The sequence below is a fragment of the Mustela nivalis genome (assembly GCF_964662115.1).
Source record: "Mustela nivalis genome assembly, chromosome: 9".
NCBI lineage: Eukaryota > Metazoa > Chordata > Mammalia > Carnivora > Mustelidae > Mustela > Mustela nivalis.
In genome coordinates this window covers 14,653,886-14,672,356 of record NC_139028.1, presented here as the reverse complement: position 1 = coordinate 14,672,356, position 18,471 = coordinate 14,653,886, and the positions used below count along the sequence as shown (strand labels likewise).

General features: G+C 45.4%; 1 protein-coding gene across 4 annotated transcripts in view; it reads right to left on the bottom strand.

The window, feature by feature from the left end:
• ZC3H12C (zinc finger CCCH-type containing 12C) overlaps positions 1–12,673 on the bottom strand; it is a 74,463-nt gene extending 61,790 nt beyond the window's left edge. Inside the window, exon 1 of one of the 4 annotated variants that reach the window (XM_082682492.1) lies at positions 12,394–12,673. In XM_082682492.1, coding sequence (XP_082538618.1) covers positions 12,394–12,435 — 42 coding nt within the window. In that variant the 5' untranslated portion in view covers positions 12,436–12,673. Of the gene's footprint in view, positions 1–7,164; positions 7,478–7,657; positions 7,774–7,863; positions 8,251–12,393 lie in introns of those variants that run through there. The other 3 variants (XM_082682493.1, XM_082682494.1, XM_082682491.1) reach the window with 3 other exon arrangements.
• Positions 12,674–18,471: the final 5,798 nt, after the last annotated feature.

Below are 18,471 nucleotides of genomic sequence, written 5' to 3'. Positions count from 1 at the left end.
CCCACGTGCCAGGCACTTCTATGCTCATTATCTTGATTCCGTAAAAACAACTCTGCAAAGTATACAGTGTTTGACGGATGAGAAGTCAAAGAGAAGCTGAGACTTGCCTAAGGTCACAGGCAGGCAAGGGCAGAGCGGAGGTGCGGATCCATGCTACCTGCTTGCAGAGCTCCTGCCCGCCCTCCCTGTGCAGTCTCATCTCTCTGTTCCCCAAATGAGACCATCTGAACATCCTATAGGCCGTCAATCACTGCCTAGACACTTTTATTTTAGGCATAATATGAGCTGTTGTCTTTCAGTTTCGCAGGGCACAGCAGCTTGGAAGGGAATGACAACATCAGCAAGGAAGAGCTAACAACAAAGAGAAAAGACCAAAAAAGTCACTGATCTAAATCAATAGAAGCCATCAGGTCCTGCTGCCCCCGTCATCTTAAAAAAGAAAAAAAAAAAAAAAAAAAAGTGTTGTCATTTAGTTTAAGATAAACCAGAAATTGATAACCTCGGCCAAATTAGTTAACATCTCTAGGCATCAGTTCTATCACGTGTAAAACAGCAAAACAACAGTATAAATCATATAGAATTGTTGCAAAACCAAATCAGATACTGTAGATAAAGTGCTTAATACTGTGCCTGACATAATGCCCAATAAATGTTAGCTATTATTGCATTTCACAATCAGTTGAAATTATAAGCTGCATATTATTCAATGGTAGAAAAATATAAAAATTCACATACAAAAATATAAAAATTCACATACAAAATTTTCCATTTAAAATAGTTAAAATGGGGTGCCTGGCTGGCTCAGTAGGTAGAGCCTGTGACTCTTAATGTCAGAGTTGTGAGCTCAAGCCCTGTGTCAGGCATGGAGCTTACTTAAAACAAAAAGAGAAACAAAGAAAAAAAAAAATAGTGTAAGTGTTTTGCTCTTGAAAGACTTTAAAGGGCCATATGTACCCCAGTGTTCATAGCAGCAATGGCTACAATCGCCAAACTGTGGAAGGAGCCGAGATGCCCTTCAACAGATGAATGGATAAGGAAGATTTGGTCCATATACACAAGAGAATATTACACAGCCATCAGAAAGGATGAATACCCAACTTTTGTATCAACATGGACGGGACTGGAGGAGATTATGCTGAGTGAAATAAACCAAGCAAAAAGAGTCAATTATCGTATGTTTTCACTTGTAGAGCATAAGGAATAACACAAAAGACATTGGGAGAAGGAAAGGAAAAGTGAATTGGGGGACATTAAAGAGGAAGATGAAGCATGAGAGACTGTGGACTCTGAGAAAAACTGAGGGTTTTGGGGGGGTGTTAGGTGAGTCTGGTAGCGGGAATTGTGGAGGGCACGTATTGAATGGAGCACTGGGTATGGTGCATAAACAATGAATTTTGGAACACTGAAAAAATAAAATTAAATTTTAAAAAAAGACTTTAAAAATAAATGTTCTAGAAAATTAACTTCTATAATATCCTTTCCCTTCTAAGTGCGGTAGGCAAGGTTAATTATATTCTCAGGAGGCAAATGTGTATGGCCCCTCAAGAAATCATCTCATACATTCTAGGGCGCCTGGGTGGCTCAGTCCATTAAGTGTGGGCTTTCGGCTCCGATCACAATCCTGGGGTCTTGGATCGAGCCCTGCATTGGACTCCCGGCTCAGAGGGGAGCCTGCTTCTCCTTCTCCCACTCCCATTCCCCCTGCTTGTGCTCTCTCCCCCTCTCGCTCTGTCAAAATAAATAAATAAAATCTTAAAAAAAAAAAAAAAAGAAATCACATCATACATTCTAGGTAATCTTTTTAAAGTTTGGGTACCAATTGTGTTATTTGCTCAGAATTAATTGCTGTAACTATCTCTTAGCCATCTACAGGCTTTGTTCATCCTACCCATATCAGCAGGTTCATTTTAAGTACTAGAAACACATTCATGAAGTGTCTACTATGTGCCAAGTGTTGTACAAGATTTGGGATACAACAATATAGACCATCAATTCCCTGCCTTCAGGAAGCTTAAAACAAGATTAAAAAAAAAAAAAATCCTAGGCATAATAAAGGTACTCTTACCAACATTTTGTATTATCAGTAAATTGTTATGACAAATCTATGCTCTAGGCAGTATCTTCTGTTTTACAGATGGAGAGCAGAGACACAGAAGATAGAAAATAAAGAAGAAAACAGTTCACCACCACCATATAGTCAAGGCTTAGGGAGGAAATATATTGTACTTTGAAAACAGAAGGGAGTAAGCAAATAATTTTGCCTGAAGCTGGGAGACTATGAAACACTTGTGATTTTACTTAAAAACCCAAGTAAAAATTCTGTGAAGTATACCTATGGGAAATAAAAATAGGAAAGTATTTGTCCAAATATTCACATTAGTTATTTCTGGGTAAGGAGATTGCAAGTGGCTTTCATTTTCTGTTTGCTTTTTTTTTTTTTTTTAAATCAAATCAACTTGAACTACTTTAACAATTTAAATTATAAGTAGAAAAAAAAAGTGAGCATTAAAATTAGGTATTAATATTCAGCTAACAAACTGTCAGAAATTTAAAAAGTCAACAGTACATTCAAAGTGGGATGAAATTAGCTCCTGCTCTTTGCTAATAAGTGTACATATCTAGGCAGCTTTTCTGGAAGGCTTTTTGGCCATCAAAAACCTTAAAGCTTATTCTCTTTGATCATGACATCCATGAATCCTAAGAACACAGATGCAGAAAACAATTTTTTTTTCTTACTGGGATATTCAACTAATGTATTAAAATGTTAAAATATTGGGGGGGGACCCAGATGTCTAACTGAAATAGAATAATGATTAAATAAAGTGACACGTTCTCAGGAAGAAAATGTTAAAAAAAAATTAAAAATAGAGGAAAAAACATTTCAAAGATTTGAGAGCGAGAGGACACGAGCAGGGGGAGGGGCAGAGGGAGAGACTCCTCAAGCAGGCTCCCCGTGAAGCGCAGACCCGGACCCAGGGCTTGATCTCAGGACTGTGAGATCATGATCTGAACTGAAAAAATTGGATACTCCACCAACTGAGCCACCCACATGTCACACCCTGAAATATTTTTAATATCATGAGAAAATCCTTAGCTTATGCTAATTTGGGATAGAAAGGGGGGATACAAGGCTCTATAAACAGTAACATTCTAATTGTACAAGATCTAATTGTAGGCATCACACGCATTAATTCATGTGTGGCCCCCAGAACAATGACTGGCACAATTAAACGTTATCTACTGTTACAAATCTTAAAAGTACAAGAGTAAACTAAGTGAGGCCTGAGCTGAGGCCTCCACTATGGGATGTGGGCCAGGCAAAAGGTAAAGCGGAATAGGAGAAAATGTTCCAAGCGAACAGGACAACCTTGGGATTTTCTACTTTTCCCCTATCCACCCTCAGGGATTTGATAATTACCTTAAAGGCGGAACACTTTTTATTTTCAGACATGTGCTTGTGGGCTAGGTCACGGAGCATTAAGAATTCCTATGAGTGTTGGGACATAGAACCATGTAAACTATCCTTTACGGGGGATTATCTTCTATTGCAAGCCAAGTGAAATAATCCTTTGCCAATGTATAGAAAAATCAAAGAGGGAAACCCATCAAAATGTTGTTAGTTATCTTGGGGTTACAGGGATTTTAAAAATTGTTCACATTTCTCTTCGTTTTCTAAGTTCTCCACAGTTAAGTACATTACATTACTACAATCAGAGAGAAGTGCTGGAAAAACCACTTGAAACCACTACTCATAAAAAAACCTTTGAGGTTTCCATCCTCCCCACCCCCCAAAAAAATGCTCTCTTTGGTGGAACTACATTGCTGTTTAACATATGCCATACCAGACCAAAACTGCCTTTGGGCTGATCTTTTAAGGTCCTAAGCAACCTGCTGGAAAGACAAGGTCCTTGCCTTCAAACAATTTGGCCAGACAGGATTTCATGTTGTCCTGTCACTGGAGTACTTTATAGAGAAAAGGTTAACAGACCTCTCTTATCTTCCAGACCCATCATGCTAATTATCATGCGTCTCTTAATTTTTTTTTTTTAAAGATTTTATTTGTTTATTTGACAGAGATCACAAGTAGACAGAGAGGCAGGCAGAGAGAGAGAGGGAAGCAGGCTCCCTACTGAGCAGAGAGCCCGATGCGGGGCTCGATCCCAGGACCCTGGCCTGGAATCATGACCTGAGCCAAAGGCAGAGGCTTTAACCCACTGAGCCACCCAGATGCCCCCGTCTCTTAATTTTCAAACCATGTGTGTCAATATGCGTACACACAAGGACACGCTTTTCAAGGAATAGAGTAAAAACTGAATCACAGGGCATCAGACCTGCCCAAGGGGTTAGAGCATGGTTTTTAAAGTCAGACAGCATAGGTTCAAACTTCCTTCTGCAACTTTCTAGATGTGGAACTTAAAGTTACTTCAACTCTTGTGTCTGGGCTTCCTCATCTACAGAACGAGGGTAATAAAAGCAGTGCATAAGCATGGTGCCTGGGAGCTCCGTGTCCAGCACAGAATAGCTATCACTGTGTCAGCTACAAAAACTGAAGCAAAGACAGGGAACTGATAACCTCCACATTACAGATTTGAAAATCATCTTTACGCCATTAAGTATCAAAATTACTATGTGCCAGACAGGGTGTACTTTTCACATGCTATCTCATTGAAATAGCTCAAGTATCCTATAAAGTTTTCTTTTTCGAGCTCCTAGAGACATATTCTGGGATGAAAGTGTACAAAACCATATTCTCAATTCACTTCTCTTAACTGCCACTAGTGAAACAGCAGCAATAATTGTAACATGTTTTTTGATGAATCTTAAAATCCAAGCTTTGTGAAGTCATGAGATTTTCTAGGTTGTAGGCCCATCGGGACTGCTAGTGCTTAAAAACACAAATATCTGTTTTTGTTTTCTCAGCATTTGGCAGATTTGAGATCAGACCCCAGAATCTCGGTATTTTTAACTTGGTTTTACTTCAGTTTGGATTTGGAAACCTGATTTAATCCATGTTGGTGATGCCCTGACCTTCTCACTTAATATGTCTCCTTCCAAAAAAACTATATCCTGAAACCATCTTTGCCACTTCAATCCCTCACTACTCCTATCACCTACTTAATGTTCCAGACACAGTGGCCCACCCACTCCCTGCTTTTCTTGACTCACAGCATTATTCACTTGGAAATGACTCCTCTCCAGCTCTACTGGCTTGCATCTTACCTTTCAGACCTGGCATGCAGCCTTCCCTACTATAGTCCCCGCATTTCTTATTCTTTGCTTGTCCCACTTAGTATATTTCAACTAGCATTATGTTCTATCTGTTCATAATCCCTCTTCTTTTAGAGGTCAGGAGCCTTATGCAGCACCTAGATCAATACTAAATTATCTGCTGAGGGAATAAAAGTGTACCAGTGTCAAGTGAGCAGCAACAGGAGATTACTTTACAATCCCCCATTCTAACTAAAAAGATAAAAAAAGGTTTCCTACTTATCTTATATTCGTTTCTTTAAAACTGCTATCAAATCAGCATGAGAAAATTCTTCCAAATTTATCTACAGAAACAATGAAAAGCCCAAAAAGAGTATAAAAGGATATAAAAGGGCACAGAAATGGTACTAAGAGTTATGAAATGATGGCAACACTTTTATATCTGTTACAGTAATTAAAATTAAAGTAAAAAATCATCCAGTCTGCTAGAATGAAAACAAGGTAATCCCGTTGTAGAATGAGGAAAATAATTTAAAAACAGAATTTCCATGAAGCACCTAAGGTCCAATTTGGCAAATGTGATCCATGAAAATAGCTCTAGGGAAACCAGTGACAGAAAATAGGATGTTTTTATTAGTCTTGTAATTAAAACAAGTATGTAGTAAAAGGAAGTGACTAATAAAAACTCCCATCAGCAAACAAACATTCCAAGTTTCTGTTTCCTATTCTCCAATATTTTCCTTTATAATAAAACTAGCTTCATTAGACGTTCATGATCAAATGCTGTTTAAAAAATACTGGCCTTTCTGTTGTGTTGTTAAAAAGTTCATTTTACTTTGCTTGTAACGTTTGAGTGCTTCAGGTGATGACCAAATAGAGGCTTGAGGTAGAATTTAAACTACTTTGAAAGTAAAACCCATCCTTAAACTAAAAATACTCAACCATCTTGAATTATAGATACAGGGTTACTAGATCATTCTGATATTTAAGGGTACCTTCAAATAGACAGGTTTGGGTAACTTAAAATAAGAATGCCAAATCGGAAGAAAACACGTGAATGGACGTAAGATGGTAAAGTAATTTTACAAACATTTGGTGAAGCTATGTTTATATAAGCAAAACACTGGATGACATCAATTAAAGAAACTGCTGCTAAAATTCATTTACATATGATTAAATAAATGGGAGTCATACCTTCTACAACCTAAACAGATTAAATACACACACACCCACAGACACACACACACATACACACCCAGATTAATTATATACATATATGTAGTACGCTCTATTGCTGACTTCTTGTGGTTCCTGGAAAAGCCCCCAAAGTGTTTGAGACACAGCCACTGCTCTCCGTTTATGATACGCTCTAGAAAAACTAAACAAGGAAACGAGTAAAGAATTGATGAACTTTACCAAATTTCTAAATATGCCAGCTCCAAGCGTCTCTGTAACTATTCGAAGATGGTTTAAAAAAAAAAAAAAAATCTAAATCAATAAGCGCCTCACCGGCCTGGGGATACTCCAACACAGTCTTGCAACCAATAGGAAAACTTTCCCTAAATCGGGATTCGTATTTCATCTCTTTATCACCAAACACAGAGCACAGACCAGTATTGTTAACGGTTACCCAAATGGCAAGCCTCCCAGTCGGAGTGATCAGCACTTGGAAGCGAAGGCTGTTTCCGAAGGGCTTTAAGGGGTGAAGGGGCAGACAGTTTGGGGAAGGAGAGCGGGGGTCGCTTCTCCAAGTTCGATCCCGAGCACGTCCGCGCGGGGGGTTGGCCATGGCAAGCAGGAGCCCAGCTACCACGAACGCGAGGTGGAACCGGGAGAGCGCGCGAGGCTGCGGGGTGAGGGGCGCGGGAGGGACCGGCCGCCGGAGCGCTTTCCGCGGGGGTCGGAATGAAGGGCTCATGGCTGGGGCCGGATCCCAGGTGCGGGAGGACGCCTCACCCCGCGAGCGCGCGGCGTCCGGAGCCGCAGGAGCAGCGCTGGGGGTCCGTTTCGGTGCGGAGCGCCCGGGCTCGCCTCCATCTTCGGCGGCCGTGCCCCGGGGCGGGCGGGAGTGGACCGCTGCCCTAGGCCGCGGGGCCCGGGTCGCCGGCCTCCCCTAGCCCGAGAGCCCGGCGAGGACGGCTCGGCCCGCGGCCACGGCGAGCCGGGCTCTCCGCTCGGCCCCACCCGAGCCCCGGGAGCCGCGGGCGCTCGCCACCCCCCTCCCCCGCTCCTTCGACCTCCGGGGGAGGGGGGGGCGACCCGCCCGGGGCCTGGAGCTCGCCCTGCGCCGCCGCTCCGGTCCGCCGGCCTCTCCGCCCGGCGCTCGGGCGCGGCCTCCCGGTCCCGCCACCCTCCCCCTCCTCCCGGGGCTCCCTCAGGGCGCCCCCCCCACCCCGCTCCGCGGCCGCGGCCAACCTCCCTCCCAGCCTCCGCCGCCCGAGGGACCAACCTGGGGGCCGCTACCCGGCATGGCCGACCCCGCGAGGAAGCGGCGAGCGGCCGCGGCGACAGCGGCCAGCCCGGCCCTCCCCGCGCGGCGCCGCGCCCGCCCGCGCGCCCTCCCTCCCTGCGGGCCGCGGCCCCGGCGCCCCCTCCCCCGGCTTGCACAACTCGCGCCCCGGCCGCGCGCGCACACGGGATTGTTGCTCAACCTACTTGCGGTCTCCTCTGAGCGGCCATCACGACATGCCCTGGAAGCCGGGGCGGCCCCGGGGCCCTGCGGCGGGCGGCCGCCTCTCGCCTCCGCCCTGGGCCGCCGCGGCCGCCGCTAGGGCGCGGGGCGAGCGGGAGGCTCCCCCATGCCTGCCCGCCCGCCCGCCGCGGCTTCGGCTCGCCCGCCGCCCGCGCCGCTGCTCCGCGGGCGACAGCGAACCCGGCTCTCCCGCCTGCCGCCTCGCTCCTCGGCCGCCCGCCCGCCCGCAGCCGCAGCCGCTGCGCCGCTTCCTCCTCCCCTTCCCTCTTTCCCTTCTCCTCCTTCGCCTCCTCTGGAGCCGAGGTTGGCAAACCAGCACCTGCTGCTGGAGATCACCGAGAACTGAAACAGGAAACCCCGAGCCAAGGGGAAAACCCGGGAGGCGTGGAGAGGGGTGAGGGGAGCCGCTGGAACCTGTCGGGCTCCGCCGCGACTCCCGCGCCTCCTCCCCTCGCACCTCTTCCCCGGCCCGGCCCGGCCGGGTGGCGGGTGTGGGGGGGGGGGGTCCCCGGCCGCCGATCCCGGCTCCCCCAGCCTCGTTCAGGGGGGCGCCTCTTAGCTCTGCAACACCTCGTCCTCCCAGCAAGAACGGCGGACCATCCCCCCGCCCCCCAGTCTAGGGAACCGAGAAGGTGCCTACTTAGGGCGAGTTTCCCGCGCCTGTTTGCTCGTTATCCACATTCTGTAGTGAGGAAAAAACCACACCCGCATTAGCAAGACCAACAAGGCAACTTACACGAATGGAGCTCTTGGGATTTCACCCAGGAGAAGGATGACTTCTTTCGGCAAAAAAACTGGCCTTATTGGAAATGGCAACATGTCAAAATCGAGGTTAAGCCCAGGATAAATCCAGATCTCTTTCCTAGAGGTTGGGAGGAGACAGCCCTCTGCACTGAGTTGCAAGTGTGAAAAGCACGGAGAGAGGAGAGCCCCTTTTTTCTTCCTTCTGTCAATTGTCCAACACCTGGTACCATTTAGGTCAACATCTCAGTAATGCTCAAATAATCGTATTCACCTGCCTGTGGACTTCTCACCAGGTGTCTCGCCCCTAGCCTTGGGCAGGCTGCATCTGCTCGTGGAGTGAAAGGGAAGGGAATTTAGGTGGCTTGTGCCCCTAGCATGTGCCACAGACTAGGTAGCCTGCTTCAAATGCATTATCTCATTTGTGTGTCACCACAGCCATGTGAGTTAGGTGTTATAATCCCCTTTATCCCTCAGCAAATTGAGGTTAGAAAAATTTGCTGAAATGACACAGTTCGAATATGAAGAATAGAGGTCTGTGTGCATCCAATGTACATACTTGTCTCACTGCACCAGAGTTCATGCCTTCGATGGCACTTTTCACTAATAAAATTATTTCTTGCCTCTGAATTGTTTTCAATAGCACATATATGGGTCAAGCCTGGATCTGTTGAATTTGCATAGGTTACTTAATGGTAGTGAGATCCATAATACTTACTGTGGCTAAAGCTTTATCATTTCCAGCTGTCTAAAAAAATTAAAAAAAAAAAGAAGAAGAAGAAGTCTGCCTTTATGGCTCAGTTGAGCTGCACAGATGTCTCCACTTCTTTGGCCAGCATTTGCAGCGCTTTTGCTATTGATGAGAGGTTCCAGGCTGTGAGCGTCCTGCTGCTGGTGCCTATGGGTATTCTCATGCTTCAAGACGAAGGGGTGCATTCGCTGAGCCTGCTTCCCACTTCAGCAGGCCAGTCTTGGGCCCTGTTAAGTGAACTAGCAGCCCGGTAGGTTTCCTTGGGGGCCATGAGAGCTCTCTGGTCCACTCTTCCGGTATCACCTTTAAGACCTTTATTATGTCTGGCAACCTGCCCTCTGCAGCTAGGTCAGTTTCGATTGGCAGGAAGGGAGGGATGCTCTGGGAAATCATCCCTTGTTCACTGAGCCAAACCCTCAGAAAGTCTCTTGAGCAGTAGTAGGGAGTGGCAGGAACCTAAAAAGAGTCTGGCTGGGTGACAATAAGTGACAGCATCTGTGGCGTGATTTTAGTGATGCCAGGAGTTCCCCTAGTCCACACTAGATCACCCACACAGCCTACCTTAGTTCCCTCGTTGACTCAACCGAATCCCATTCGGTATTGATTAAGTGTGGTTACAGAGCAAGCCACTAGATTAGATACTTTGGAGCTAGGAGACATGAATAATTATTGTAATTGCCAACATTTTGTGAATGCTTACCATTCTAAGCACTTGGCATGTGCTCTTTCATCTAATGCCCACAGAACCCCTGTGAAGAATTGAATAACTATCACTATTTCCATTTCACAGATGAGAAAATGCAGACCAAGATTACAGCCAGTAAGTAACAGTACAAGGATGAGAACACCGTCTCGCTCTAGCATCAGGACCCATTATGTGAACACGGTCCCATAACTGCCCTTAGTTACCTTACTGTGTAGTTGGGGAGAGAAAAACATACAAAAGTTCAAAGAAAACTAAGAAGACAAGAGAACTGAGGAGAGTTAAATATGTGCCATGGATATTAAAGGCAATGAAGTTTCAGAGGACAGAAGAGTTGCCTTAAGTTGAAGTGGTGGGGAAGACGGCACAGATGACCGTGGCTTCAAAAGAACAAAAAAATGAAGCTGGATAATGAAGAGGAGTAGTATTTTGACAGAGAAGATGGGGAAGGTCATATCAATGGAACAGCATAAATAAAGACGGAGTGCCAGGAAAATGTGGAAAATAGGGGGATGAGGGACAAGTAGGACCAAATCACAGAGAGACCTGCAAATGGGGAGAGACAGACAGAGACACAAAGACTGAGAGAGATCGGGAGAGTGAGCTCAGCGTGGCAGGTAAACAGTGGGGAATTGTGAAGGGTTTTGAATACAGGGTGACATGGAGAACATCCTACTTTAGGAAAATAAGTATTGTGATGGTTACTGGATGGTTTTGCAAGGGGAAGGACTGGAACAGGGAAACGAGTCTGACGTCCAATATGGCAGAACAGGCGTGAACTACTGAAGTAAATCGCGAGGGAGGAAAGGAGGGGACAATTTAGTGAGACATAATGACCTGAAAAGCACCGAGTGATTGCATACACTTGACGAAGATGGACTTAAGAAAGGGGAAAAGTCCAAAATAACTTTGCAAGTGTGAATATGAAACCTATAGTAATGCTGACTGGAAAAAAAGGGGAAGTTTAGGGCTAGAGGAACTACTTTTTTGAACAAATGTTTAGAATAGTTTGGTTTTAGGCATGTTTTTGTGGTAACAGTGGGATATTCATGTGGAAATGTTTGATAGTATTATCTAGAAAAGACAAAGAGTTGGGTAAATGAGACTTTTTATGTTTTTTTTTTTTTTTAAGATTTTATTTATTTATTTGACAGACAGATCACAAGCAGGCAGAGAGGCAGGCAGAGAGAAGAAAGGAAGCAGGCTCCCTGCTGAGCAGAGAGCCCAACTCGGGGCTTGATCCCAGGATCCTGGGATCATGACCTGGGCTGAAGGCAGAGGCTTAACCCACTGAGCCACCCAGGTGCCCCAAGACTTTTATGTTATTGAGAGGGTATGAAAACTTTAAATGCTCACTATTATAATAACCAAGTGTGGTTACATAAACCAGAATTGAAAGAAAATCTCACAAAAATAAAACGCTTCTACAACTCTGAGAAAAACCAGCAGTAGGGAAATCATCTTTTCTTGACTCCAAGTTATATTTACTTAAAAGGAAAAGAGAATAAATAGGAAAGAAATTCCAAGGAGTTCAGAGAACGCAAGACTGATGAGAGAAAACTTTGAGACCATTTTCATCTGCTCCCACTTTGCATTTTGCAGGTGGTGAAACTGAGGAACAAAGGCTGAATGTCTGACAAGAAAACTTCAAAATAGGCATTGGGCAAATACAGCACATTGGCTGTGACCAATTCTGGAGAGACGGCTGATCTGTATTTTAGTTATAAAATCAAGGCTGGACCTTGAAGTGTGACTCTGAAATGCACATAATTAAAGAATTTGAGTGGTTGTGGCTTCATAGTAAGCAAAGCCCTGGGACAGCCTCACTAGTTCAAAGCAAATGCTTTGGAAAGAACAGATTAGGGGCTGGGGGCAGGGGAGGGGGGGTGTGAGGGGATAGGGGGTGGGGGGAGAGGGGAGAGAATGATTGCCAGAGCAGCACTTCTTCTTAATCTATAGCTCCCAGGTAGACTGCTCCACACCTACATTCACATTGGGACCTCAAAAAGACCAGAGTTTCGGACGGCCATCGCATCCCACCTGGCTGCCTCAGCCGGCACCTTCCAATGGCCGCCCACCTTCTCGAAGACCTCCGGACACCTCAAAAGTGATGACACATAAGTCACCCTCAGATTCAGAAATGGCACACCCCATGGCAACGGCTTCTCTTCTATCCAGAGCTCTCGTAGCGCCGTCCTTGTGTGTTTCCTCATTGAAAATGTGTGTACCCAGAGGACACACTTGAGGACGAGAGAGAACTATTTCCCCTGCCTCCGCCATTTCTCCCAAAGCACTTACCTTAGTTGAGACAAAGTCAAGTGCCCCTTCTGTGGGCTTCATCGCGTGCTCTTTGGCCAGCACTGGATTTTCTTCAGTCACTGAGCTTCATACCTGGAGCCCGAGGACTACTGTGATTTTTCATTCAGTGTCTTTTATGTCTTCCGGAGGAGTCTTGGTTAATTCCAACCATCTAGGAAATGTCAAGTTTTCTGAAGAGCAGGACCCTACACAACCATTTCCTAAGCCCATGACCTGCGTGAGACAGACACAGAGGGATACAACACATTCTTGCCCATGTCCTTCAGCCACGGCTTAGAGCTGCTTTTTAACGCTGAGTTCACAGGGAAAGGAAACCAGGGGACACGAGATATGTGCTCTTGGCCAATCCCAGGACTGCTTCCTTTTGATGAGTTACCACAAGATTCCATATTAGCAGCACGACTCTCTTTCCCCTTAGCATTTGTCGGAGGCCACCAGAGAGCAGAACGGCGAGGTTTTCAATCTGCTGTGTCATACGGTCATGCGCTTGGTTTTCTACCTGAGACAGACAGCGTGGCTGCCCTCATTTACTACATTGGGTCAACACAGGAATTTTGAGAATGATGAACACTTAGTGTTGAATTTTAAAAAATGTTCCTAAGGTGTTGCTTGGCTATTTTGGCAAGGGCCATATGTTTCCCAGCAGCTCACCTCACTCAGAAGTGTAAAAGTTTTTTTTTGTTTTAACATGGAATTTCAAGTGCACCAAAAACATCCTCATCACCTCTGCAAGCATCAAGCATCTGTTGTTTTAAAAGGGAATCAGTATACAGAATTACAAATGCACATCACTGAGCTAGCTGGAGAGGGAATTATGGAATTTTCAGGTTAGAGGGCATCCTATGTGAAAAGGTACTATCAGGAGAATATTAATTGCAGCATTATTCGCAAAAGCAAAAGCAAAAAAAAAAAAAAAAGAAGGAATAAGCCTAAATATCTCCTAATAGGAAACTACAGAAATTGCAATATCTGCATACATTAGAATGTCATTCACCTATTAAAGAGAGTGAAGTGGCTTTATGTTTATGGGGTTGTTTTGAAAGCAGTCAGGTAGACACCAGTGAATCTAGTATGCTACCAGCTGTGTGAAAGACGAAGAAGATCTCTGCCTGGGCTTAACTGTGCCTGTATTATCTCTGGAAGGACACACAACATACTGGTAATGCTCAATGTCCTGGGCAGGTGGACTGGACGATTATCAGAAAGGAAGAGTGCAAAAGAGGGTCCCTTTTTGTTCCATAGCCATTTACAGCTTTTGAATTGTATTTATTTATTTATTTTTTAAAGATTTTCTTTGTAAGCAAGCTCGACACCAGATGTGGGGCTTGAACCCGCAACCCTGAGATCAAGAATCATACGATCTACTGCCTGAGCCAGCCAGGCGCCCCAGCTTTTCAACTTTTAAATTGGGTGCTTGAATTATTTATTCAAAAACACATTTTTAACGTCCACGGTTATTGGTGACGTGTGCGACTATCCACCCCTTCCTATTTGATACGATACATAAGCAGATACTATTTTTGGAAATGGTACCACGGCCACAAGGAAGAGGAAGTTGCGGGAGTCCCGTGAGTTGCACATGTGCAATTCTGGGGCTTCCCAGGCAAGGGAAAGATACCTACGGTCACGTGGAAGGAGCGGTCCCCAAACTGCTAAAGGATTCCCAGCCAACGGCAGTTGGGATTAGTCAGTGTTTTTACAACTTCCTCGCCAAAGTCTCCAAGCTCCGATTCTATGAGGATTTCTGATGGGACTGCTTTACCTAGAGGGAGTGTACCGGGAAGTTCTCAGGAGCAGACACAGGACAGGTTCAAGTAGGCTGCTGGCCTCCCAGAAAGTCAGCAGGAGGCACGGGGCTGATAACACCCATCACTGATAATTAGGTTTCTTTGTTTTATCGTCTTTTCCCACGTCAGAATGTCAGCGCTCTATCGGAGCTCTGCCCTGATCCCTGGGGCACCCGCAGTTGCTCGGTTCCCAGCATGTAGCAAGCACTGGGGTTGGCTACATCCTGGGAACCATGGCAGTCCATGCCTCTCCAGCCTGTGGCTGCCTGTAACGCACTGATCTGTTAGAAGGCAGTAAGGACTTGGCCAGGGGAACCAGGTTCAGGCCTCCAGTCTCTGAAAGCATGGGCCAGGCAGAGTTCAGATCTCCGAAGGAGTGGGGAGTTAGAAAAATGCTTAGAAGGACAAGGCAAGGAGCAGAACAAGGTAGGGGCTGGGTTTAAAATAACAATAATAAAAATAAAGGGAAAAAAGAAGGAAAAAAGAAAAACAACCATGCACAAACAAATTAAAGCAAGACAGTTGCCCCAAACAAACAACTAAGTGCATAACAATAAAGGTGAAGGCCAAGCCCCGTAATTAGGGCTGCAGTTTGTCTGAAGGACAGGATTCTCAGCACAGCACATTTGCTGCTGAGTCACCGCACCGCGGGAGTTGGGCGATTGGGGTGGGAAAGGCACCTTGATCCAGGGTCTAGGCTGGCTTCAGCATCTAGGAGAGGGGACAGGTAAGTGAGCCTCGTGGCTAAGGGCAGAGGGATGCAGGGTAAAGGGCCAGCCCACATGTTCTAGGTATTTACTTCTAACCTTCAGAGTGGAAGTCCAGGGGAAATTTCCACTGCCAGCTACTTCTGTCTAAATGTAGACATCCCAGGGATCTTCAGTCCAAGAGCACCCGGGAGCCAGAAATGAAGGGTCCAGCTACACGGAGAACCTTAAGCACATCACAGGTCCCCTAAGAGAGTGCCTCAGGGCTAGGACCGAGGCTATAAGAGAGAACCATAAAGCAGCTATCTGATGGCTTTCACTGATTTTGGTAGGTCACAGATTGCCATCAGGACTTTGGTGGAGGTGAGTTCTGACCGTAGAGAAACTGTCTGTCTTCTGTCTTACCCAGCCTGTGGTCCGGCCAGAGCGCACAGATTTAAACTGTGTCGGCAGAGGTGGAGTCAGGCCAGACCTTGGCACAGAGATCGGCCACTTACTGACTCCCGTGTCTCATGGCCCTTCATTTGGGTCAAAATATTTACCTTATGGTAGCTCAGTTGGTTAAGCATCTGTCTTCAGCTCAGTTCATGATCTCAGGGTCCCAATGGGTTCCCTGCTCATTGGGGAGTCTGCTTCTCCTTCTCCTTCTGCTCCTTCCCCCTGCTCGTGCACGCTCTCTCTCAAATAAATAAGTAAAATCTTAAAAAAAAAAATTACCTTATTTGAAACAACATCACTATTTCCCTGAAATGTTTCTCTTGATTTTGAGTTTTAGTCACAGAATCCTGGTTTACTAAGAAGGGCTAGGCCTTCGGGGTCATCTTTACAAGCATCTGTTTTTAAAAGTGAGCACTATCTGTCTTTTGCAGTCTCTTTTTTAATGGAGAACTTGCTAGAGGAACTCAGGCATGTATTTTACTCTGGATAGCTGCACGAGGCACTTAAACCATTCAGTAAACTTTGGCAAGGACAAAGTCTTGTCCTGATGAAATGTATTGTCCCCACTTTCCGTGTTTACTTTGCTAAAATATGTTTGTAAGAGATTTTAGAGTTCTGTAAGATCGGGTCCATACAGTAACTTGTATTGTCTTGGTGGTCGGTTCTTTATATACAAAAGCAAGGGCTGGCTTTTTCCAAGGCTCCTTTATATATATGTAGTTGGCCAACGAAATTGAGGGTCAAGTACTTCAGCTTCATGAATCTTGAACAAGGGTTAATGGAAGTGGTTTTCACTGGCTTTGACATCTAGTCCCTTGTAATATTCTAATGTATTATTTTAAATAATCAAAAGAATACGTGTTCATGGTAGAAAGTTCTTAGGACACGTAAAAATGTAAGGTTTCAAAAATACAAATAATCTCTTATCCTATCACTCAGAGATAACACTTACAATTGAAAATTTTTTATTCTATGTCTATATTCAACTAGCTTTCTTGATTTAATTAAATCAAATATGCTGTGTGTTGAGTTCTAGCACTGGACTTTGGATCATTAAAAAAAAAAAAAAAAAAAAGACATGGCCCATATACTAAATAAACCAAAATTTTAAAGGAAAGATAAGACACACATTTGAAAAAAAGAAATCCAGAGAAAACACTAGATTAAATATAATCAAATGTTAAACTTGCCTGAATTAGGGCTCATTCAAAGAGCTGTGATACCCAGGATGGAGATCTCAAAATAACTCTCTGTCTGCCTTAGGGATTCATTCATTGAACAAGTGCTTCTTGGGCACCTGTTGTGTTCTGGGCGCTGCTGTGATGTCCCCCTACTTCCTAAAGCAGACTTGGAGAATTCTTGAGCTGAAGGCTGCTGCCGCTTCCTTCCGTCCCTTCTGTACCCTGCAACCCCTTGTCTCTTCCCACTCTCCCCTGCCCATTCTCCACCTGCCACAGTGGCCTTCTGGCTCTTCTGGCTACCTCCCCCTCCCCCGAACACTCTTCCCCAAATATCCACAAGTCTTGCTCTTTAATGTCCTTTGGATTTCTGCTCAAATGTCACCTCATTGGAGAAGCTATCTCTTAGCACACTGTCGGGGGGAGGGCTCCTCACACGAAGCCCCTCTACATATATGCTCTGGTCACTCTCCATCCCCTGACCCTGCCTTTTTTTTTTTTTTAAGCACTTATAATCACCTGAGATAGATACAGATACAGATACAGATGCAGATATAGAACGATAAGACACCAGAGATATCTCTACATAGAGATATAGATCTCTATTTCTAGATTGCATACATACATGTCTAAGTGGAAATTTGTTTATCTGAAGACAAAAACTCTGGAAAGTTTACTTGAATAAGGTAAAAGAGGAACAGACATGATCTCACTATAGAGATATATGCTAGAAACCCAGACAGAAGGTAGATATGTAGATGAGGCTTTCTTCAGAAGTTTCCAAATGGGCACAAAAATGAGACAAAGGAAGGAAAGAAGCCTTAGTTATCCCAAGTATCTGTCGCTCATCATAATTAGGCAGAAGCCGATTATCTAATTGAGTGTAATTTATATCACGAGCTCTGTTTTCCCTTGGTTTCTATGATACTTGCTTCCCTCCTACATTTTCTGTCCACTCCTACAAAGAATTCCTCTCTGACCCAGTAGATTTCGGCTCCACACACATGCCCTGGGTTTTCTCACCCAGTCTTGTGGCGTTGAGTACTACCCAAGTTCGGACGATGGTCAAATCCGTCTCTGTAGTGCATCGTACCCGGCATCGAGTAGGTGCACGATAAAAGCACCTTTGTTGATTCAAAAACGAATAAATGGCTCTTCTGGGGGCTCTTCCTATGTCAGCCCTGGTTGTGGGTGCTGGAAATTTTCCTGCTCCAACAGAGCTTAGATTTAAAAACATACAACTACACAAGGAGAGGAAAGGCACAGATAAGTGAACAAAATAATTTCACATACTAGTCAGTGCTCTGGAGAAATCAGAGTGGAGTAGAAGCAGGTCTGCGGTGGCTGAGGGCTGTGATAAGGGAAACCTTCTTTTCAACTGCATCTGAGCTGAAAGATGCAGCTCGTGCGGAGAGCCAGCCCGTGTGGAGAACATTCCAGATGGAGCCCATAGCAAGTGCAGGAGGCCCGAGGCGAGATGAGCTGTGTGGGTTGAGGGAGAGAGTGAGGACCTTGCAGAGGGAGCAGAGGCTGGCCCCGGTAGACGGTCCCTTGCTCTCCAGGTTGCCCCGGACCGCATGTCTTCCCTGTGTCTTAGCCCTGGCCCGCTTCTCTTACTGCCACACCCGCCTGGCTCTTGTAGGTACTTGAGTTTGTCGCCCATCCTCGCTCTGGGTAAATGGCCTTGGCAGTCACGGAAGGTTCCGAGGTGTGGTTTGTTCCCAGGCCTCCATGCACAGTGCTCTCTCCGCCGGCAACAGCTTTCCCCTAATACTTTGTGAACAAAGATTCCGCACAGCAATTCATTTCATCCTAGAAAGCCTCCTTTGCTCTTTGTCTACCTGGGTGACCCGTCTTTTCTCTATTCTGCCAGAGTCCCGTGTGATAACCAAGGCACACAGAAGCTGAGTAATTTCTCCCCAATGATGGGCCAGAATCAGGATTTGA